Source organism: Tachyglossus aculeatus, chromosome 5, assembly GCF_015852505.1.
Source record: "Tachyglossus aculeatus isolate mTacAcu1 chromosome 5, mTacAcu1.pri, whole genome shotgun sequence".
Classification (NCBI taxonomy): domain Eukaryota; kingdom Metazoa; phylum Chordata; class Mammalia; order Monotremata; family Tachyglossidae; genus Tachyglossus; species Tachyglossus aculeatus.
Window position 1 is genome coordinate 56,781,749 of NC_052070.1, and position 24,633 is coordinate 56,806,381.

A 24,633-nucleotide genomic window follows, 5' to 3' on the forward strand; every position below is an offset into this window, starting at 1 on the left:
TCCCACGTGGGGGTCACAGTCTCAATTCCCATTTTACAGATGAGGTAACTGAAGCACAGAGAAGTTAAGTGACTTGCCTAAAGTCACACAGCAAAGTGGCAGACCTGGAATTAGAACCCATGACCTCTGATTACCAAGCCCATACTCTTTCCACTGGGCCATGCTGCTTCAGATTTGGTAGACACAGTCCCTGCCCACCGTGAGCTTATGGTCTAGTGGGGGAGACAAACATTAATATAAATCAATAATTTATAACATGTAATTCATAGATATGTTTGAAAGTGCTTGTAAGACTGTACATAAGTGTTCTACATGGTGAGCTCATTGTGGGCAGGGAACATGTCTACCAACTCTGGTACATTGGACTCTTCCAAGTGCTTAGTACAGTGCTCTGCACATAGTAAGCACTAAGTAAATGATAACAATAATTAATAGTAATTATGGTATTTGTTAAGCGCTTACTATATGTCAGGCACTGTTCTAAGCACTGGGGTGGATACAAGCAAATAGGGTTGAACACAGTTCCTGTCCCACGTGGGGGTCACAGTCTCAATTCCCATTTATATAGATGAGGTAACTGAGGCCCAGAGAAGTGAAGTGACTTGCCCAAGGTTGATTAGTTGCTGCAGGGTGGAGGGTGGGACAAATGCCAAGTGCCCAAAGATCACAGATCCAAGTGCTAGATGACACCGAAAGGAGAGGAAGTCGGGGAATGGAGGGCTTTATCAGGAAAGGCCTCTGGGAGGAGATGTTTAGGAGCCATTACGGTTGTCCCATGATGCTTTAGGACTGATGATAGACTTGAGAAGCGTCCACCGCGAATTGGCACATTTTGTTCTACTAAACATTAATCAAGCAAAATCCTTCAAGATGATCCACTGAACGAGAGGAAAATGTGGCTCCGGATCGATCGTCTTCATAGTTTAAATTACGAGTTCACCTGATCTTCCAAGCAGAGGGCGGTGCTGGGGAGAGGGAGGCAAACTTCTGTGACCCTCTGAGGGAAGGGACCCAGACTGACCACAGGAGCACATATGAGAGGTGGCTGAGCATGCAGCAAGCAGATTATCCACCGGGAATGCTCACAGTTTCTTCCCAGACTGAAGAGGCTCCATCCCAGCTTTCCCACCCTATCTCCCGACCCTGGTCTGTTGATTCTCCAGGGGACGGAGAAGAGGCAGAGGGACTGTGTGATTGAAGGAGGAAGTGTATGTGCAGTTGAAATTGCTCTGGCAGGAGTAAGGGGGACCAAAGTCCTTCTCCCTCCTTGTCAGTCCAGGTTCTGGAGTGGTGGCTGGAGTGAGAAAGCCCTACTTTTCCTTCCCTCAAAGCAGAAAAACCCATGCAGCTCTTAACCAGCCCCAGGATGGGTGGAGGAGACCCTGGCAGTGGATTCACCTGCCCCCTTGCTGCGGGCTGAGGCACGGATGAAATGAGAAACCTCATATTTGTTTTCTTTTTATGTAGAAAAGGACAAAAAGTATAACTCCAACCATGGCTTTCCTGAATGGGCCCACAGAAGCCGCTCCAGCCACAGAAAAGTTCCTCCCCTCTCCAGTCAGGTGGACCCTGGGGGCCAGGAGTGGTCTGGAGCAGTGGTGACAAAAGGCTGGGGAGCGTTGAGGTCATTATCTGGCCCAGAGGGAGAGGCATCCTGGCTGGCCTGGGCTGCCTGCTGTGTCCAGCTAGAGCTGACCCTGTTGAGGGTCGGCTAACACCTCAGGTGTTGGTAGCTCTTCACACCCCCCAATATCCACACTGGGCCCAAGACTGTGCCTTCACTGCAACTGCCAGAATATTTGTTGGGCGAGTGAGCTCCAGGCTGACAACAGATCGTGTCATCTGACTGGCAGGGAGAGGTGATGCCATGGTGGGTCATAGTTCAACCCCTTCTACTCAGATTGGTAGATTTGTTAGGATGCCCAGGCGTATGCGTAATCCAACCAAACGCTTCTTATGCAAATCCTACCCCCACTATGGCCCTGTAATAATAATAATAATAATAATAATATTAATTGTCATATTTGTTAAGCACTTACTATGTTCCTGGCATTGTTTTAAGTGCTGGGGTGGATACAAGCAAATTGGGTTGGACACAGTCCCTGTCTCATATGGGGCTCAAAATCTTAGTCCCCATTTTACAATGAGGCACAAGTGAGGGCAGGGAAGCAGCGTGGCTCAGTGGAAAGAGCACGGGCTTTGGAGTCAGAGGTCATGAGTTTGAATCCTGGCTCTGCCAATTGTCAACTGTGTGACTTCGGGTGAGTCAACTTCTCTGTGCCTCATTTCCCTCACCTGTAAAATGGGGATGAAGACTGCGAGCCCCCCGTGGGACAACTTGATCACTTTGTAACCTCCCCGGAGCTTACAACAGTGCTTTGCACATAGTAAGTGCTTAACAAATGCTATTATTATGATTATTATTACAGGTGAGGGAACTGATTCACAGAGAAGTTAAGTGATTTGCTTAAGGTCACACAGCCACATGCGGCGGAGCCGGGATTAGAACCCAGATCCTTCCAACTCCCAGGACCACACTCTATCCACTTGGCCACGTTACTTCTCTGCAGAGAAGACACTAGGCAGAAATCACATTTCCCACACCACAGCCTGTGGGTTTGCTTTCTTACAGCCCAAAGAACCTTTCTTTTCCTGAGAAATCCTAACCACTATTTTTTGTTTTAATAGTATTTATTAAGCATTTACAGTGTGCTGGGCACTGTACTAAGCATGGGGTAGGTACAAGATAATCAGGTTGGACTCATTCCATGCCCCACATGGGGCTCACAACCTTGATCCTCATTTTACAGATGAGTGAACTGAGGCACATAGAAGTGAAGTACCTTGACCAAGATCACAACGCAATGGAGTGGCAGAGCTGGGATAAGAACCCAGGTCCTCTGCCCCTCAGGGCTGTGCTCTTTCCACTAGTCCATGCTACTTCTCACACTGCTTTTGTCCCAAGAAGCAGCTATGAAAAGCACTACGAGAAGCAGAATGACTTAGTGGATAAAGCACAGGTCTGGGTGTTAGAAGACCTGGGTTCTAATCCTAACTCTGCCACTTAATAATAATGATGGTATTTGTTAAGCACTTACTATGTGCCAAGCACTGTTCTAAGCACTGCTAAATGACCTTGGGCATTCTAATTCTAAGTCTGCTGAATGACCTTGGGCAGGTCACTTAACTTTTTTGTGCCTCACTTTCCTCAACTGTAAAATGGGGATTCAAAACCTGTTCTCTCTTCTACTTACATTATGAGCCCCATGAAGGACAGGGACTGTGTCCAACCTGAGTAACTTGTATCTACCCCACCCACTTAGAACAGTGCTCTGACACATAGTAAGAGCTACCATAAAAATAATAATAATAATTTAATCCCCATTCATTCTCAGTGCCATCAAACCACATTGTCTTTCACATGGCTCCAGGGAGTCTCTGCTCTCTGCAGTGAATGGCTTTGCTTACGATGGGAGGAGAAAATAGTCTGAATAATGCTAATCATTTTAACGATAATATTTTCCACTTACAGAGAAGTTTTCCTCTAAGTGTAAGCTCTTACACTCTCTTTTCTGTCTTCTCAAATACTAGTATGAGATAGGCAGGTAAGAAACATTGAAAAAAGAAAACATTGAGGCAAGAGGAGGGGAGGAGAGAGAAGGGTCCATCGGATGGGTACTGAAATGGAAGGCATTGGTTCAGGAGATCTCAGTAGTGTACTATGGCCCCTAGACTGTAAGCTTATTGTGGGCAGGGAACTTGTCTACCAACTCAGCTACATTGTATTCTCCCAAATGCTTAGTACTGTGCTCTGCATACAGTAGGTTCTCAATAAATATGATTAATGGAATGACATTGATTAATTAAAGGTTTCAAGGCTGGTGCTACATTGAATGTAAGAAAATGGGAAAGTAAGAAAGGCTGCAGTGGGAAAAGCTAGTGATCTCTCCAGGTCAATGCTTTCTCTGGAACAGTGGCTTCTCTCCTTGACATGCATCCTTCTTCACCTAGCATCATTAACTTTCCTCTCTAACAACCCAGTCTGGCCCAATCCTATTATGTAGTAATATTAATTATTTACTGAGAAGTAGCATTGTGTAATGGATAGAGCACAGGCTTAGGAGTCTGAAGGACCTGAGTTCTAATCCCAGCCCCTCCACTTGTCTGCTGTGTGAAGTTGGGCTAGTCACTTCACTTTTCTGTGCCTCAGTGACCTCATTTGTAAAGTGGGGGGTAAGACTCTGAGCCGCATGTGGGACAGGGACTGAGTCCAACTCGATTTACTTGTATTTATCCCAGCACTCAGATCAGTGCCTGGCACATAGTAAGTGCTTAGCAAAAACGACAGTTGTTATTATTATAATCAGTAAGCACTTACTACGTGTCAATCACTGAATTAGGCACTGGGGTAGATAAAATGCTAGCAGATCAGATATAGTGTCTGTCTCTCTTGAGTTTCACATTTTAAGGGGGCATTCATTTAATCTCCACTTTTACAGATGAGGAAACTGATGAGAGAATTTAAGCTTGCCCCAAGTCATATAGCCCCTCTTGAACCAAAAGAGATGGTGAATCATTCCAGAGCAAGCTCTTCTTCAAAAAAATGTCCACCCCAAGGTCCCCAAAGCCTATAGCCAACAATTACTACCCCACCCAAACCCAGAGACTGTAGACTGCATTCAGTCATCACTTAAATATAAATCATTATATTTTTGTTTGGATTTTCTTGGTTCATTCAATCATCCATTCTGCTATTGCACTGGATAGAGTTGAGCTCTTTCCTGGCCCTACTATTTGAAAAATACATTTTTTTGGTCTCTCCCATAAGACTGTGAGCTCTTTGGGGGCAGGGAATCTGCATCTGGCTTCTGCTGGCTCTCCCAAGCACTTACTATGAGACATAATAATAATAATAATTGTAGTATTTGTTAATCTCTTACTATGTGCCAAGCACTGTACTAAGCACTGGGGTAGATAAAAGCAAATCAGGTTGGACACAGTCCCCGTCCCGCATGGGGCTCACCGTCTTAAACCCCATTTTACCGATGAGGGAACTGAGGTCCAGAGGAGTGAAGTGACCTACCCAAGGCCACACAGCTGACAAGAGGCAGATCCGGGATTTGAACCCTTGACCTTCTGACTCCCGAGCCCGTGTTCTATTCACTAAGCCGTGCTGCCTCCCTACACCCCCTTTAGTAGTCACTCAGTACATATTCTTGATTGGTTGAGGGCCGAACATGGGGTTTGGTTGCCAACTTGTACTTCCCAAGCACTTAGTACAGTGCTCTGCACACAGTAAGTGCTCAATAAATACGATTGAATGAATGAATGAATGAATGAAGTAAATACCAAAGTTCACACGACCGGAAATTTGGTAATGGGAGGCATGAGGAAGGAGTCTGGTTGGTCCTGGACTGCTGTTCACTTCTGGGGTTTTTGTATTTCAATGGCAGGTGACTGACGGAGGAACCATCAAACAGAAGATCTTCACGTTTGATGCCATGTTCTCCACCAACTACTCTCACATGGAGAACTACCGGAAGAGAGAAGACCTGGTGTACCAGTCCACCGTGAGGTGAGGGTCCCTCTCTTCTCCTGGGTTTTAGCGGTGGTGGAAAGCAGCAGCAACAACCCCAAATCTGGAAGGATTTGTGTGGTCTGGGTAGAGTTTGGTCAAGACGCACAAGGGGTGATGGGAGGAGAATGGAAGTAGGGAGGTAGAAGACTTTGTTTTTTTCTAATCCCCAACACCCATGAGGGAAGAGACCTCCACACGTGCTGAATTATATCTACACTAAATAATCATGATGAGTCACATGTGTTTGTGCTAAATTTTGTGTCAAACCCAAGTGCTCTCAAACATCTAGATCCCCAGTAGCTTCAGGTGCTACCCAAAAATCTGGCCTTTAGATTGCCAGCAGCCTTCTCTCTCTTGCCCCCAGTTTCTAGAGCTTGGAGACTCCGAGCTGGGAGCCATTCATTGCTGGTAGACCACAAGTACCGGGCGTCCCAGAAGCTAGGGTTTCAAGGAACCGAGCTAGATTGCCACCGGTGGTTGCTCATCCATCTCTGCATCAAGCAGAAACTCCTCCCCATCAGATTCAAGGCTCTCAACCAACTCTCCCCCATTACTTCTCCTCATTCCACTCCCTGTCTGCATACTTCATTCCCCTAACACAAACCTACTCACCACCCCTCGCTCTCACCTCACCCATCTGCCCTCCTGCCTGGAACTCCCAACACTTTCCCCCTTTTCAAAGCCCTACTGAAATCATATCTCCTCCAGGAAGCCTTCCTGGACTAAGGTTTCACCACCTCCGCACCCTATTTTCCCTCCCTAATGACTCTCCCATGAACATACTCCCACCATTCTAGACTGTAAACTGTAAACTAATTGTGGGCAGGGAATGTGTCTGTTTATTTTTAATATTGTACTCTCCCAAGTGATTAGTAAATGCTCTGCACAAAGTAAGCGGTCAATACGATTGACTGACCGACTGACCCCTAAGCACTTAGGTATTTCCCAACGTTCCCATCCCACAGGACTTAAGCCTAGCCTCCTACTCAGTTGCCTCTGTCACCTGTGATTCATTTTAATGTCTGTCACCCCACTAGATTGTAAAATCCTTGAAGGCAGACAGCATGTCTGCCACCTACAGTGCACTCTCCCAAGCATTGAGTATAGTGCTCTGCACACAGAAAGAGCTCAATAAGTATCCATCAGTCAGTCAGTGGTATTGTGCTTACTGTGTGCACAGCACTGCACTAAGTGTTTGGGAGAGTAGGATATAGCAGACTTGGTAGATACGTTCCCTGCCCACACCACTGAATGATTGAGGAGGGGTGATATAATAATAAAAATAATAATAATGGCATTTATTAAGCACTTACTATGTGCAAAGCACTGTTCTAAGCACTGGGAAAGCTACAAGGTGATCAGGTTGTCCCACGGGGGGCTCACAGTCTTAATCCCCATTTTATAGATGAGGTAACTGAGGCCCAGAGAAGTTAAGCGACTTGCCCAAAGTCACACAGCTGGCAATTGGCAGAGGCGGGATTTGAACCCATGACCTCTGACTCCAAAGCCCGTGTTCTTTTCCGCTGAACCACGCTGCTTCTCTTATCTAGGTCCAGACAGCTCCTGGTAGTGGAAGGGCCACTGTGAATGGCTGTGATAGGGGCCGGGCCCTTGCCCGAGTCCCTGGCATCCAGCAACAACAAGCTAAGTGAGTTGGTCAGCCATGAGGAGCTAGGTTCTAATCCTGCCTCCCCCACTTGTCTGCCGTATGACCTTGGGCAAGTCACTTCACTTCTCTGTGCCTCAGTTCCCACATCTGTAAAATGGGGATTGAGACTGGGAGCCCCATTTCGGATAAGGACTGTGTCCAACCCAATTTGCTTGTACCTGCCCCAGCGCTTAGTACAGTGCCTGGCAATCAATCAATTGTATTTATTGAGCGCTTACTGTGTGTAGAGCACTGTACTAAGCGCTTGGGAAGTACAAGTTGGCAACATATAGAGATAGTCCCTACCCAACAGTGCGCTCACACATAGTAAGTGCTTAACAAATACCATGATAATAATAATGATAATAATAATAATAATTGTTATTATTAAGCCTTTTAATCCCATGTGGGACAGGGACTGTGTCCAACCCAATTTGCCTGTGTCCACCCCAGCATTTAGTACAGTGCATGGCACATAGTAGCACTTAACAAATACCACCACAATAAGGAGTCCTCACACTAGGGACATCTGCTCTGTAATTCAGGAACCGGGGGTCCAAGGTTAGCTCAGCTCTTGCCCCCACACATCCCCACAGGGCTGGGTGAGCTTGGCCTTCTAAAGGGCTCTGGAGAGGGAGGAGGGGCTGGGGGGAGTTGGCTCATCCTGGACCACTCCCCTAAGCCCCTCAGAACATGGAAAGCCCCAGAACCCCCCCAGATCCAGAAGGGAGTCCCAGAACCCGGAGTTAATCAGTCGTCAGTCGTATTTATTGAGTGCTTACTATGTGCAGAGCAGTGTACCATGCCCTCCCAGATTGGATCTCCTGGGACCCCTGAACACCTGTGCCCAGGGCTGCCCTAGAATATCTCCATGCTACCATAGAATTGGCAGGTAGTCAGTGATCCCCAGGGCTGGAGAAGTATATTTAGGAATCATCCTCATTACTCCCTCCATCTTCAAAGACTTATTGAAGGTACACCTTCACCAAGAGGCCGTCCCTGCCGAAGCCCTCCTTTCCTCTTCTCCCACTCCCTTCCCTTCTGCGTCAACTTGACTTGCTTCCTTTATTCTTTCCCTGGCCTACTGGATCGAGCAAGGCATGGGAGTCCGATGACCTGGGTTCTAATCCCAACTCCCTCACTTGTCTGCTGTGTGACCCTGGGTAAATCACTTTACTTCTCTGTGCCTCAGTTACCTCATCTGTGAAAGGGGGATTGAGACTGCGAGTCTCATGTGGGACAGAGACTATCCAACCTGATTAGCTTGTATCTACCCCAGCACACAGAACAGTGATCAACACATAGTAAGTGCTTAGCAAATATTATTATTATCATTATTATTCCCCCTGCCCAGCCCCACAGCACTTAAGTATCTATCTGTGATTATATTTATTTATATAAATATCTGACTCCCCCTCTGTACTGAAAGTTTATTGTGGGCAGGTAAGGTGTCTGTTATAGTGTACTCTCCCAAGTGTTTAGTACAGTGCTCTGCGCACAGTAAATGGGCATTAAATACAACTGATAGACTAGACTTGGTAGTTGAGCTCATGGGAGTGAAAGAGTTTTCCAAGAGAGTGGATGTAGATGGAGAATAGAAGGGAACCCAAAATTGAGCTTTGAGGGACTCCCGTATTTTGAGGGAGGGAGGCAGAGGAGGAGTCCATGAAACAGACTGAGAATGAGCTGCCAGAGAGATAAGAGGAGAACCAGGAGAGGACAGTGTCAGTGAAGCCGAGGTTGGAAAATGTTTCCAGGACAAGGCAGCTGTCGAAGACAGCTGAGAAGTAGAGGAGGATTAGGTTGGAGTAGAGGCTGCTGGATTTGGCAAGAAGGAGATGTGCGCTCATTGTGGGCCTGGAATATGTCAATTTATTGTTGTATTGTACTCTCCCAAGCACTTAGTGCAGTGCTTTGCACACAGTAAGCTCTCAATAAATACAACTGAATGAATGAATAACCTTTGAGAGAGCAGTATCTGTGGAGTGAAGGGGGCTGAAACCAAATTGGAAGGGGTCAAGGAGAGAATTAGAGGAGAAGAAGTGGAGACAGAGTTGTAGACAAACTTGTTCCAGGAGTTGGGGTGATAACTGGAGGGAGCCCTGAGGCCAAGGGAGGCTTTTTTTCGAATAGGGATGCCATGAACATGTTTGAAAGCAGTGAGGAAGAAAGCACTGGGGAAGAAGCCACTGGAGAGTGAACAGTTAAAGATGGTGGTTAGGAAGGGAAAAAGGGAGGGGCACGTGGTTTGATAAGATGCAAAGGGATGAGGTAGGATGCTCAGGTGGAGAAGGTGGATTTTGAGAGAAGGCCAGGGATCCATTCCAGGGGAAGGTGCTTTGCCCTGTGGAAAGACTGTGAGCCTGAGAGTCAGAGTTCCTGGCTTCTAATTCCAATTCTGCCACTTCGATTGCTGTGTCACCTGGGGCAAGTCACTTCACTTCTCTGTGCCTTATCTGGAAAACGGTGATTTAATACCTGTCATCCCCACAACGACTGTGAGCCCCATGTGGTATAGCTACTGAGTCTGACCTTATTAACTAATCTACTGCAGCACTAAGAACAGTGATTGGCACATAATAAACACTGAAGAAGTACCATGACAACCATAAGAGTTGACGTGAGCACCTCGTAATGCCACAGGGAGAGATGAACTTACACTCTCCCAGGACAGGCTCTGCTCCAGTAACTCCTCTTCGCACACCACGGCCTCCTTCACGACCTCGGTGGTCTGTAAGGAGAGGCAGGTCAGGCCTCTGGACCAAGCCCTCCATGACAGAAAACCCACAGTGCTTTTTTAATTTGGGCTGGTGGGATGAGAATGAGAGTTTTCTGAGGCTGTCCTTAGGGGAGCTCAGGCCTCTCACCTGTCCCCACTCTCCCCTCACTGTGCCGTCTCCCCTCTCCTTCATCTCCACTCCACTGGAGTTCTCTGCCAGGGCCGATTGTCAGCTTCTGTATCTGCTGTAATTTCTTGCCCCTCTGGGCCACAAGACAGTTGGATATCTGGGGCCACGCTCTCTCTGCTCTCCGAGAGCTCCTTGATGGATACTTCCAGTCAGCTTTATGAACACAATGGGGTCTCTTACCTGGTCTCATCAGAGGAGGGAGTGGGGGGAGGATGCGAAGGCTGCTGCGTGGAGAGAGAAGGCTGTTAAAATCAAATCAAATAATAATACAAAGACACCCAACTACCTAAACGTTACATGAAAGGAAGACAGGTTGAAAGCCAGGCTGAACATCTTATTACCAGGACGGTTTGGGAGGACAGGAGGCAAAGAATTCCACATTTGCATATAAATGAAGATATTTACAAATTAATGCATTTCAACGAGAGAAAGTCCCGACTTCGCAGCTGTCAAGGCTTCTTCCTCTCTCGCTGAGGGAGAGTTGGAAGAGAATGAAGCGGAGATGATTGCCAAATGCTTGGCAGCGGGAGAACGTCAAGTCACGACTGACCGGAAGAGCTGAAGTGTCCCTTGATCGCTTCTTTGAACTTAGCTCTCGCATTGGGTGGGGGGTGGAGAGAAGACGGTGGGAGGAGGAAAGCAAAGTAAGAGACTGAGGGTAGGGGAAAAATCAACCATTCTGCAATGAAATAATTATGATAACAATAATAATAATTCCCTCTGGCTTGTAAACTCACTGGGGGCAAGGAACATGTCTACATCTACAACTTTTTTGTATTGTATTTTCCTGAGTGTTAAGTATAGTGCTCTGCACACAGTAAGCACTCAATAAATATTATTGATTGATTAATGATAATGCTTATTAAACACTTACTGTGCTAAGTGCTGGGTTGAATGTAAATTGATCAGACAAAACAGTCTCTGTCCCACATGAGATTCATAGTCTGAAAGGGAGAGCAATCAGATATTTTTATTCTCATTTCACAGAAGAGGAACCTGAGATACAGAGAGATTAGGTGACTCATCCAAGATCTCAAAGCTGGCAAGTGGCACAGATAGGATTAGAACCTGTGTCTCTTGACTCCCAATTCTGTGCTCTTTCCATTGGACCTCACTGTCTCACTTCATTCAGTTGACTGGATCTGGAGGATGGAAAATTAAGGAAGTGTCAAAGGAGTGGCTAGGAAGGGAAGAGACAGCTATTGTTCACCTTCTTTTATGACAGATCTTTCCCGGCTGCATCCTAATCAATCAATCAGATTTATTGAGCACTTACAGTAGTGTGCAGAGCACCATCGTGAGCACTTTGGAATGAACAACACAGTCAAATTGGTAGATGCCCACAAGGAGCTTACCATTTACAGGGGTAGACAGACATAAAAATAAATTACACGCAGGGGAAATAGCGTATAAGGATATGACATAAGTGTTGTGGAGCTGGGGTGAGTCTCAATCCCTCACACCAACGTTTTGGAATTAGAGGTCCAGGGATACTCGACTCGGAATGGTTATTCTCATCTGCTAGGGACTTGGGGGACAAAAGGAAGAACCAGAAGATGAACTTCCAACCATCGTGGAGCTGACGGTGACCAGGAACTCACTTTCTGATTAATTTCATCTACTTAACCTTTTCACTTTCCCAAGCAGGTTTAGAGCCCCCATGAACCAAACAATCAATCAGTCACTCAAATGCATTTATAGAGAAGCAGTGTGGCTCAATGGAACAAGCCCGGGCTTTGGAGTCAGAGGTCATGGGTTCAAATCCCAGCTCCACCAATTGTCAGCTGTGTGACTTTGGGCAAGTCACTTCACTTCTCTGTGCTGCAGTTCCCTCATCTGTAAAATGGGGATTAAGACTGTGAGCCCCACGTGGGACAATCTGATCACCTTGTATCCTCCCCAGCGCTTAGAACAGTGCTTTGCACATAGTAAGTGCTTAATAAATGCCATTATTATTATGATTACAGACCACTATAATAAGCACTTGGGAGAGTACAATATAACAGAGTTTATAGACATGTTCCCTGCCCAGAATGAGTTTGTAGTCTAGAAGATATAGTGTAATTTAATTTCCCTTGGTAAAACTTCAGGCAAGCCTCTGTTTAATCACTGAAGCTTTGGGACCAGGAAATTCTCAGAGAAATTGATGACAGGATGGTGGTGTACATGATGCTATTCCTACTTTCCCGACTCTACCAAGAATATTCCCTCTGGGGAACTGAGCGCAACTTTTTTTATGGTATTTGTTAAGTACTTACTATGTGCCAGGCACTGTACTAACCTCTGGGGTAACTACAAATTAATCAGGTTGGACGCAGTCCATGTCCCAAATGGGGGTCACAGTAATAATAACTGTGGTGTTTGTTAAGCGTTTGTTAGAGAAGCAGCGTGGCTCAGTGGAAAGAGCATGGGTTTTGGAGTCAGAAATCATGGATTCAAATCCCGGCTCTGCCACTTGCCAACTGTGTGACTTTGGGCAAGTCACTTAACTTCTCTGTGCCTCATTTATCCCATCTGTAAAATGGGGATGAAGACTATGAGCCCCATGTGGGACAACTTGATCACCTTGTAGCCTCCCCAGTGCTTAGAACAGTGTTTTGCTCATAGTAAGTGCTTAATAAATGTCATTAAAAACAAAGTGCTTACTATGTGCCAGGCTCTGTACTAAGCACTGGGGTAGGTACAAGCAAATCAGGTTGGACACAGTCCCTGTCCCCTGTCCCACAAGGGCTCACCATCTTAATCCCCATTTTACAGGTGAGGTAACTGCAGCCCAGAGAAGTGAAGTGAATTGCCCATGGTCACACAACGGACCTTGCTTTAGTCTCCTTTAGAAGAGAAAAGACAGACGGTTTTAAATTAGATCCTCTGTACTTATGTGCATTCAGCAATTGCCAAAATGAATTGAGGAGGTGGAGTGGTCCCTGTGTTCTGCTGGTGAATTGGAGAATGAGCAGGAAGGGAGGGGAGTGAAGAGTGATAGACTGTAAGCTCACTCTGGGCAGGGAATATGTCTGTTTGCTGTTATATTGACTCTCCCAAGCACTTAGTCCAGTGCTCTTCATACAGTAAGTGCTTGATAAATATGATTGACTGTCTTCTGAGTGCTAACTGTGCTAAGCTAAGTGCCTGGTACAGTGCTCTGCGCACAGTAAGCGCTCAATAAATACAATTGAATGAACTGTGGGTCAAGCACTGTGCAGAGCACAGAGGTAGGTATGCCATAAACAGTTTGGACATAGACTCTGCCCCATATGGGGCTCACAGTCTAAGAGGGAAGAATAGGTATTTAATCCCCATTCAACAGATGAGGGAACTGAGGCACGGAGAAGTTGCGACTTGCACAGGGTCACACAAGCAGGCAGGTGGCAGTGCTGGAATTAGAACGCAGGCCTCCTGATTTACAGTGCTGCATTATTTCCACTAAGCCACTCTGATTCTCTAATCTTAATCCTAACCCCTTAGGATACCCCTCCAACCAAGGGACTCCCTGGTTCTAAGTGAAACATCCATACTTGTCCTCTCAATAATAATAATGATGGCATTTATTAAGTGCTTACTATGTGCAAAGCACTGTTCTAAGCGCTGGGGAGGTTACAAGGTGATAAGGTTGCCCCACGGGGAGCTCACAGTCTTAATCCCCAGTTTACAGATGAGATAACAGAGGCACAGAGAAGTGAAGTGACTTGCCCCAAGTCACACAGCTGACAAGAGGCAGAGGCGGGATTGAAACCCATGATCTCCGACTCCAAAGCCCCTGCTCTTTCCATTGAGCCACGCTGCTTCTCCTAAGCCACTGCGGGGGGCAGGTGGGGCTTGTCTACTGTCAATCAGTCTAATTAACGAGCATTTACCCTGTGCAGAGCACTGTAATAATAATAATGGTACTTGTTAAGTGCTTACTATGTGTCAAGCACTATTCTAAGTGCTGGGGTACATAGAAGTCCATCAGGATGGACACAGTTCCTGTCCCACATTGGGCTCACAGTCTTAATCCTGCTTTACAGCTGAGAGAACTGCAGCACAGAGAAGTGAAGTGACTTGCCTAGGGTCACACAGCAGACATTTGGCGGAGCTGGGATTAGAACCCAGGTCCTTCTGAGTCCCAGACCCTTAGCCACGCTGCTTCTCCAAGCCACACTGCTTGAGCTGTAATGTACTGTGCACTTGGGAGAATACAATATAATAATATAGCAAAATTGATAGAAACGTGTCCTGCCCACAATGAACTTACAGTCTAGAGGGATATTGAATGCATTGAGTGGATTATCACATTTGCACATGTCTTTGCAAAGCATTGCCCTCCGTTGGTGCAAAAGAGCCACTGCAAATAGCTTTTCTATGGGGAAAATCTGGCTCAAAAAATATTTGATGGATTGAACTTCAAACGAACGGACCACCTCAGGGGAATCAAAAGGCCGGCAAGAAGAAGAGTTCTATTTCATGCCTTCCCTTCGTCCTCCCATCATTTCTCTCATCAACGCCTGTGTCTGCCCATTCTCAGCCTCATTTCTTCAGAGCCAAGCTTTCTTTCACAGGCTGTCTCCCTGGGCTTCACAAAGGATCGAATCAGAGTTTCCACTAAGGAGGGAATAACACATCCAACCATCGTAGATCCTCATCTTTTCCCCTTGCCTCAAGACCCCAAGCTGCTGGTTTGAGCAAGTGAGACCACTTGCTGTGGCAGACCTCTCCATAGCAGGAGGCCCAGGCCCACAGAGACATAAGTCCTGGTAATTAAAATCTCCTTGGTGGTCCCCCAGGACACTTGAAGCTGCCTAGGTGCAGGCCCCTGGCATTTAAAAAGAGGAGCTTTCTTTTTGATTTCTTAACTGGGCCTTGGCAAGAAGTGGAAGTGGTTTTTCCCAGTGTGCTGTCTCCAGGAGACAGGGCTCCATGAGTCACCTAATTGCCTGTGAGCTGTTGAATGGAAACAGAATCATTCACTCTCTCATCTGATGGCATCAATTTTATTTTGCCTGCCAAGCGCGGGAAAGAACTTCTTTTAGCCCAACACACTTCTCCGTCTCTTTCCCCTCTGTCCCCATAGATGTCTTTCTCCCTCCCTCTGATTCACCCTCGTTCTCACCTTGTCTCGTTTTTCCTCTTTCTTTATTTTCTCTTTTTCCGCTACTTGTACCTCCTCCCTTTTGTCTTTTTCTTTTTTCCCCTCTCTCCCTTTTCATCTTTGCTTACCTCCACCCCCCTCCTTCTCTCACTCTTCCATCCTGCTCAGTGATAATGATAATTAGAATTGCACTTTTGTTAGGCACTTATTAAGTGCCAAGAACTGTGCTAAGCATTGTAATAGATACAGGCTAATTAGATAATAATGATGATGGTATTTGGTAAGTGCTTACTATGTGCCAAGTACTGTACTAAGCTCAGTCAGGTCCCTCTGAGATTCACAGTCTAACCAGGTGGGAGAACAGGTTTTGAATCCCTATTTTGCAGATGAGGGAACTGAGGCACAGAGATGTGAAGTGACTTGCCCAAGCTTTGTGAGTCATCTAATCGTCTGTGCCCCCCCGCAATGGAATTAATGCTCATTCCATTGTCACAGTGCTCCTCACTGCTTTGCACTGATTCCCCTCATCCCTTCCTTTCTTTCTTTTGACTCCTTCACATCTTCACCCACAGAGAAGCAGTGAGGCTTAGTGGATAGACCATGGTCCTGGGAATCAGAGGACCTGGATTCTAATCCCAGTACTGCCACTTGTCTGCTATGTGACCTTAGACAAGTCACTTCTCTGTGCCTCAGTTCCCCCATCAGCAAAATGGGATTCATTACCTGTTCTCCCTCCTACTTAGTGAGTCTTATTTAGGACCTAATTGATTGTCTTTATTGACCCCACTGCTGAATGCAATGCTCGGCACATGGTTAGTGCTTAACAAATACCACAGTTACTATTATCATTGTTATTTTCCCATTCTTCATTCCTTTTCTCCCTCCTCCTGTTTTGCTCTCATTTTCATTCTTCCTTCATTCTATCTTCCTTTGGGTTCCTTATCATCATTCTTTTCTCTCTTTGTCTTTCTGCCTTTTTTTCCTTTCTTCCAAGCTCCTTGTCCCCAATTTTCTTTCCATCCCCTGGCTCCCAAAACTATAAGCTCCTTATGGGTAGGAAATGTGTTTACCAACTATGTTATCTTGCAATACTGAACTCTCCCAAGTGCTTAGTACACAGTAAGTGCTCAATAAATTGTACTTCCCAAGCACTTAGTACAGTGCTCGGCACACAGTAAGCGCTCAGTAAATACGATTGAATGAATGAATGAATGAAATACCATTGATTGCCATCTTTCCTCCTCCTCCTGTGTCTCCCCCCATTTTATTTACTCAGAAACACCACACACCCGCACCCCATTCTCTTTTAGTCTCTCTCCTCATCGGCTCTTTTCAGTCCCCAAAGACGCTCTGAGAAAAAGAGCCATAGAAACAGAGCAGAACAGAGGATCTAATAACTAATAATATCTAATAACATCTCACTATTACCCTATTTTAAGCAGCAGCTTCAGGCTCCTAATCAGTATCTATTGTCCCTCCCAGCTCATCTTTATTTGGTCTCAAGTGCATTCTCCTACAGAGGCTTCCGAGTGACTCCACTACATCTTTTCAGTGGGCCAAGTTTCTTGCTCTGGTCATCCATCTCAGTTTGGAACACAATCTCCAGGCCCTTGGAGTCCAGTCAATGGCCCTGCCCCGCAAGCTCATTATTCCTGGGCATCTTGATCTCAAGAAGCAGCACGGCGTGATGGATAGAACACGCGCCTTGGAGTCAGAAGGACCAGGGTTCTAATCCCAGCTTCACCATTGGTCTGCTGTGTGATCTTGGGCAAGTCACTTCACTTCTTTGGGCCTCAGCGTCCTCATATGTAGAATGGGGATTAAGACTTTGAGCCCCATGTGGGACGGGGACTGTATCCAACCTGATAATCTTGCATCTACCCCAGCGCTTATTACAGTGTCTGGCACATATTAAGAGTTTAACATATTCCGTAAGAAAAGAATCACAAGGGAACAGTTTTATTGACCTCTAGTGGAACTGTGGAATATTACAGATGGAGATTTTTTGACAATCAAACAATGGTATTTTACTGAGCGCTTAAAGGCTGTGCAGAACACTGTACTAAGCGCTTGGGAAAGTACAATACAACAGAGTTGGCAGGTTCCCTTCCCTTCTCTCCCATGCCATACTTAAGATGGTAATTCCCGAGTGGCAGTGAGCAGAACGGGACGGAGAGATAAGAAACATTTGGAGGGTGAGAAGCAGCGATTTTCCAAGCTTGTGGTCCACTCACTGGCAGAAGGGAGAAGAAAGTAGGGGAGCAGTGGTAGCTGCAGAAAATTCTGGCCCCCTGGCCCTGATTCCTTCCAGAAAGCAAGCAGGTTTAACCTGGGACCCTGTCCAACATTGTGCAGGGCTGAGGAGGCAAATAATTTATATATCCGCAGTCAGAAAAACACAGCAATTTGAAAAAATATATATATTCCCCTTTTATTTCTAAGTAAAAAATCAGTAACAAGGCTGTCAGTTTTATTACTAATTATGCAGCTACTTTATTGCCGGTATTAAAAAAACTGAAGGCTAAAAATGTCTGGGAAAGACTTAATTTAGTAAACAGTTTGGAATAAAGCATTTGTCTCGGTGATATTTCTTCAAATTAGAATTTGCTCAGGGTGATTCAACTCTCCTTTTTAATATATTATCGCTGGATAATAAAGACCCCTGTTACCGTGGGAATATGTTCACTTCAGAAAGTAATTGTGTAGCAGCGTGTGCGGATTAGCTAGGACTTGCGTTGAATGTCGAGGTCCAGTTATTGCTATGGAGGGGTGGGGGTTTAGCAGCTGCTTAGGCTGGGATGAGAGGAGAGAAAGGGGTGGCCAAATTTGAGAGAAGTACAGAGGAAGTAGGAGTCGGCCAAAGGTGGAAAATCAAACTGGAGTTTCCCTGGCCTGGTTTATAATCATTGTAACTGTGGTATTTTTTAAGTGCTCACTCGGTGTGGAACACTATGCTGAGCACTGGAGTAGATACAAGACAACCAGATCGGACACGGTCCCTGTCCCACAAGGGCTGCACAGCCTAAGGGGGATGGAGGACCGGTATTTTATCTCCATTTTCAGGTGAGGGAATGGAACACAGAGAAGTTAAATGACTTGCCCAAGATCTCCCAGCAGGCTTGTACCTATGTTGCTCTGCATCCTTTCTGAGACGGAGGTGGAGGAATAACTTGACACTTTGCTTTCCATACCATCAAAAGGAAAACAGATTTCCAAGCTGTCTCCAGTCATCAGTAGGATTTGTTGAGCACCTGCAAGGGGCGGAGCACTTTGTTATAGTACTTGTTATTATGGTATTTGTTAAGCACTTACTCTGTGACAAGAGCTGCTCTAAGTGCTGGGGTAGATGTGAGGTTATCAGGTTGAATACAATCCCTGTTTGCATGAGACTCACAGTTCAGGTAGGTGAGAGAGGGATTTAATTCCCATTTTACAGATGAGGAAACCGAGGCACAGAAAAGCGACTTGCCCAAGGTCACACAGCAGGCAAGTGATGGAGCCGGGATTAGAACCCAGGTCCTCCGATTCGCAGGCCTGTGCTCTTTCCACTAGGCTATGCTGCTTCTATTCTGCTACTAAGCCCCTGGAAAAGTATAGTAGAGCTAGAAGGGATGAGTCCTGCCCCTGAGGTGCTTTTAATCAAACGGGGGTGCCAGATACTAAAATAAAGCTAGAGGAAGAAGGCAATGAATAGATGGCTATGTGGATGAGTAAGTATTTAAACAGTAGAGGATTCAAGCCAATATGGCCACAAGTGCTGCAGGTGGTTGTGAGCTCATAATTTCAGATGTTGCACAAAGGTGATGAACTGACAATTGAGAGAAAGAACAGGGGTGAAGAAAAATTAATCAGGGAAGTCTTCCTGGAGAAGGTGGAATTTCAAGAAGGCTTTGGAGATGGTGAGAACCGTGGCCTGGTGGATTTGAAGGGGAGGAAATGCCAGGAAAGAGGAATGCTATGAGTAAGGGACTGGAGTAAGCCAAGAACGAGGTACAGTGAGTAGGCTATATTGAGAAAGACTAAGAGAGAGAGCTGGGGTCAGTGGCAGAAGAGAGTGGACCTGTCAGCTACTCTAGGGCAGGGATTGTTTCTTCTTACTCTATTGTACTCTTCCAAGTGTTTAGTACATTGCTCAGTCTAGAGTAAGTGCTCAATTCATACCACTGATTGATTGATTGAAATACCATTGATTGGTTGACTGAGAAGGAAGATGTGGTATAAGGCTTCCCGTCCGAGCTGCTTCTGAAACTTTCTGGGTCTGGGAGAAGCTACAGTCCTGGCCTCACCCAGAGGTCTTTGTCTCTCTCCCTCTGGGCAGGTCCATTAATAATGGTGGTTTTTGTTAAGTGCTTACTATGTGCCAAGCACTGTTCTAAGCACTGGGGTAGATACAAGGTAATCAGGTTGTCCCACGTGGGGCTCACAGTCTAAATCCCCATTTTACAGAGGAGGAAACTGAGGTTCAGAGAAGTTAAGTGACTTGCCCAAGGTCGCACAGCGGAGCCCTGGCGATCCCCAGGTTGTGCTGCAGGTGTCTGAAACTTCAACAGAGAAGCAGCATGGCTTAGTGGATAAAGCATGGGCCTGGAAGTTGGAAGGACCTGGGTTCTAATCCCAGCTCTGTCACTCATCTGCTGGGTGACCTTGGGCATGTCACTTCACTTCTCTGGGCCTCAGTTACCTCATCTGTGAAATAGGGATTAAGACTGTGAGCCCCATGGGGGACATAGACTGTATCCAACCTGATTAGCCTGTAGCTATTCCAGTGCTTAGTACAGTTCCTAGCACTTAGGAAGCACTTAACAAACACCATTAAAAAAGAAAAACACGAGCCACCATTTGCACCTGTTGTGACTGCCTTGCATTACTCATATTTGGTAAACAGCATGGTATAGTGGATAGATCATGGGCTTGGGGTCATATCCCGGCTCCTCCACTTGTCTTCTGTGTGACCGTGGGCATGCCACTTAACTTCTCTGTGCCTCAGTTACCCCATCTGTAACCTGGCCTCACCTAAAGTCCCACATGGGACAGGGACTGTGTCCAATTTCATTTGTGTGTATCCACCTCATCACTTAGTACAGGGACTGGCACATAGTAAGCACTTGATACCAGAATTATTATTATTATTATTCGAGTGGGGACACAGCCCAGGGTAGTTGCAGCAGCAGCCAAGAATGAGGCTAACCATGCTGCTTTGTGTGGCCCAGGACTGACTTTAGAAGGTGAATATAATAGGGTCACCCCTGTAGCTGGTTGGATAACGAGGTCATCACTCCTAATGATGTGGCTCCCATGGCAGGTATGGGCTGAGACAGCAGTCAGAAAGCATCACCCCCCAAGAAAGCCCTATTGGGCTGTTAGGAAGAAGCCCTTACACAGGCAGTGGTTCTTACCCAGAAAGTGACCCTTATACCAGAAATGGGCCCTCACACAGGACATGGCCTTTACACAGGTAGTGGTTCTTACACAGAAAGTAGGCCCTTTCACAGGATGTGGCCTTACATGGGATGTGGGCTGTATACAGAAAGTGGCCCTTACACTAGATGTAGGAAATAACCTTTACACAAAAAGTGGACTTTATAAAGAAAATGGGTTGGTCATTCCCAGCTCCCAGGCAGCTGAACCCAAGGCAGAGCAAAGACACCAGTTCTCCACCCACAATTGCTTCTGCCAAGCCACAGACCCTCTTTTTACAAGAGCCAGAGAAGGGACTGAGGAGAAGGCATCGAACATCGCTCTGACAAAAGAACTTCAGCGACATGAAGAGAAATGGTTTCCAAAACAGATTTGCTTTATGTTTTCACATTTTGATTCTCTGAGGAGCTGCTATTGCTTTGATGCGGCAATTTCGTTGTTGTGAGATCTGCTGACATTCTTAATTATTATTTTGAAAGGTTTGGGGAGGCTTCACTAATTGATTACATATTTTCTTACTTGACACATCATTCTCCTGGTGGTGCCTTTTAAAAAATTCTCTTGTTGATTCTCTAGGAACATCAAACAATCAAAAGGGGAGTTTGAGTGATGTTTGCTCTACTGATAATTCTGTGTGACCTTGAACAAGTCTTTTCAGCCCTATGTTCCTCAATTCTGTAACTGCTGATTCTCCTGCCCCTTACCTTCCTCACAGGGTCTTTGGTGATAGAGGGTGCTTTGAATGCATTTCCAGTGAGCCAGGATTATCAATTGTTTGGTCTAGCCTATGTCTGGTCTAGCCTATGTCTTTATGGCCGGCATTTTTTTTTTATTAAGCTTCAAGCCTTTCTCCACCTCTGCTCAAGTGCCACCCCATCCACCTGTGCTTCGGACCCCATTCCCTCTCATCTTATAAAAACTCTAACCCCTTTCCTCCTCCCCTCCTTAACTTCCATCTTCATCCGCTCACTCTCCACTCTCTCACTCTCCACTCTCTCACTCTCCACTCTCCACTGGTTCCTTCCCCTCTGCCTTCAAACATGCCCACGTCTCCCCCATTCTAAAAAAAACCCTCTCTTGACCCCACTGCCCCTTCCAGTTATCGCCCTATCTCCCTCCGACCTTTCCTTTCCAAACTCCTAGAACAAGTTGTCAACACTAGCTGCCTCGAATTCCTCAACTCCAACTCTCTCCTAGACTCCTTCAATCTGGCTTCCATCCCCTACACTCCACCGAAACTACCCTCTCAAAGGTCACCAATGACCTCCTTCTTGCCAAATCCAATAGCTCCTACTCTATCCTAATCCTCCTCAACCTCTCAACTGCCTTTGACACTGTGGAACATCCCCATCTCAACACGTCATCCACCCTTGGCTTCATGGGCTCTGTCCTCTCCTGGTTTTCCTCTTATCTCTCCGGGCATTCATTCTCAGTCTCCTTCACGGGCTCCTCCTCCCCCCTCCCATCCCTTTACTGTAGGGATTCCTCAAGGGTCAGTTCTTGGTCCTCTTCTGTTCTCCATCTATACTCACTCCCTTGGTGAACTCATTCACTCCCACGGCTTCAACTATCATCTCTATACTGATGACACCCAAATCTACATCTCCTCCCCTGTTCTCTCTCCCTCCCTCCAGGCTCGTATCTCCTTCTGCCTTCAGAACATCTCCACCTGGATGTCTGCCCACCACCTAAAGCTCAGCATGTCCAAGACTGAGCTCCATATCTTCCCTCCCAAACCCTGTCCTCTCCCTGACTTCCCTGCACTGTGGATGGCACTGCCATCCTTTCCGTCTCACAAGCCCACAACCTTGGTGTCATCCTTGACTCCGGTGTCTCCTTCACCCCACACATCCGATCTGTCACCACACCCTGCCAGTCTCACCTCCATAACATCACCAAGATCCGCCCTTTCCTCTCCATCCAAACCTCTACCTTGCTGGTTCAGTCTCTTATCCTAACCCAACTGGATTACTGCATCAGCCTCCCTTCTGATCTCCCATCCTCCTGGCTCTCCCCACTTAAGTTTTTCCTCACTCTGCTGCCTGGATTATCTTTGTGCAGAAACGTTCTGGGCATGTCACTCCCCTCTTCAAAAATCTCCAGTGGTTGCCTATAAACCTTTGCATGAAGCAAAAACTCCTCACTGTTGGCTTCAAAACTCTCCATCACCTTGCCCCATCCTACCTCACCTCCTTTCTCTCCTTCTACAGCCCAGCCCACACACTCCGCTCCTCTGCCACTAACCTCCTCACTGGGCCTCGTTCTTGCCTGTCCCACCGTCGACCCCTGGCCTGGAATTCCCTCCCTCCACACATCTGCCAAATTAGCTCTCTTCCTCTGTTTAAATCTCTACTGAGAGCTCACCTCCGCCAGGAGGCCTTCCCAGACTGAGCCCCCCTTATCCTTTGCTCCTCCTGCCCTCCCCATCACTCCCACTCCCTCCCTCTCCTTACCCCCTTCTCCTCCCCACAGCACTTGTGTATATTTGTACATATTCATTACTCTATTTTATTAATAATGTGTATATATCTCTAATTCTATTTCTTTTGATGGTATTTACACCTGTCTACTTGTCTTGTTTTTCTGTCCGTTTCCCCCTTCTAGACTGTGAGCCTGCTGTTGGGTAGGAACTGTCTCTATATGTTGCCGAATTGTACTCTCCAAGGGCTTAGTACAGTGCCCTGCACACAGTAAGCGCTCAATAAATATGAATGAATGAATGAATGAATGAATGAATGAACTTCAAGGGAAGAAGCATGGCCTACTGAACAGAGTACAGGGCTGGAAGTCAGAGGACATGGTTTCTAATGCCAGCTCTGTCCCAGCCTGCTGTCTGACCTTAGACAAGTCACTTAACCTTTCTGTGCTTCAATTTCCTCCTCTTTAAAATGGAGTTCACTATCCGTTCTTCCTCTCCTTTAGACTGTGAGCCCCGTGTGGAACAGGGACTGTGTCTGACCTGATTATTCTGTATCTATCCCAGCACTTAGCACAGTGCTCAGCACCTAGCAAGCTCTTAACATATACCACAGTTATTATGACCCAGAAATAGTGCATGTCCTCAGCAATTTGGGAGTGCATTATGATGGCTCTGGTACAGGTGGTTGGAGATTAGGGGATCCCTAAAGAGGTTCAGGCGAATGTAGACAGATTTTTACAATATAGTGTGGAGATTATCATTGCATGCCGATGTAGCACATATGATGTCAATCATGTGCAGTGAACTTAACACTTCAGAGCATGCAATAGAATTACTAGACATGATCCTGTCCTAAAGGAGTTTCCAATCTAGTGGGGGAGATAGACAGTAAACAAAATACATGTAGGAGGAAAACCAATCAGTCTCTCATTAATCATATCTGTTGAGCATTTAATGTGTGCAGAGCACTGTACTAAGCACTTGGCAGAGTACAATAGAGACATGTCTCTTGCCCACAATGAGCTCACAGTCTAGAGGGGGAGACAGACATTCATATAAATAAATTATGGTTATAAATAAATAAATTTTAGATATAATAAATTATGGATACAACTGGAAAAGGAATATGCAAATAAGTTGGAACTTGAATAATAGAGTATGTAAGGGATTAGTGTGGTAGCAGTTTGGATGGAGAGGAAAGGGCAGATTTTAGTGATGTCATGAATGTTGAACAGGATTTGGTGACAGATCAAATATATAGGTTGAGTGAGAGAGAGAAATCGAGGTTAATGCCAAGGTTACAGACTCGTGAGATGGGGAGGGTGGTGGTATTGTCTACAGTGATGGGAAAGTCGGGGGAGGACATGGGAAATAAGGACTTCTGTTTTGGACATGTTACGTTTGAGGTGTTTTGGCTCAGTGGAAAGAGCGCGGGCTTGGGAGTCAAAGATCATGGGTTCTAATCCCAGCTCTGCCAGTTGCCAGCTGTGTGACTTTTGGCAAGGTAACTTCTCTGTGCCTCAGTTACCTCATCTGTAAAATGAGGATTAAGACTGTGAGCCCCATGTGGGACAACCTGATTACCTTGCATCC

General features: G+C 46.2%; 1 protein-coding gene across 1 annotated transcript in view; it reads left to right on the forward strand.

Moving 5' to 3' along the window:
• IGSF21 (immunoglobin superfamily member 21) overlaps window positions 1-24,633 on the forward strand; it is a 386,505-nt gene that overhangs the window by 255,488 nt on the left and 106,384 nt on the right. The window contains exon 3 of the mRNA XM_038747515.1: window positions 5,454-5,575. Coding sequence (XP_038603443.1) covers window positions 5,454-5,575 — 122 coding nt within the window. The remainder of the gene's footprint in view (window positions 1-5,453; window positions 5,576-24,633) is intronic.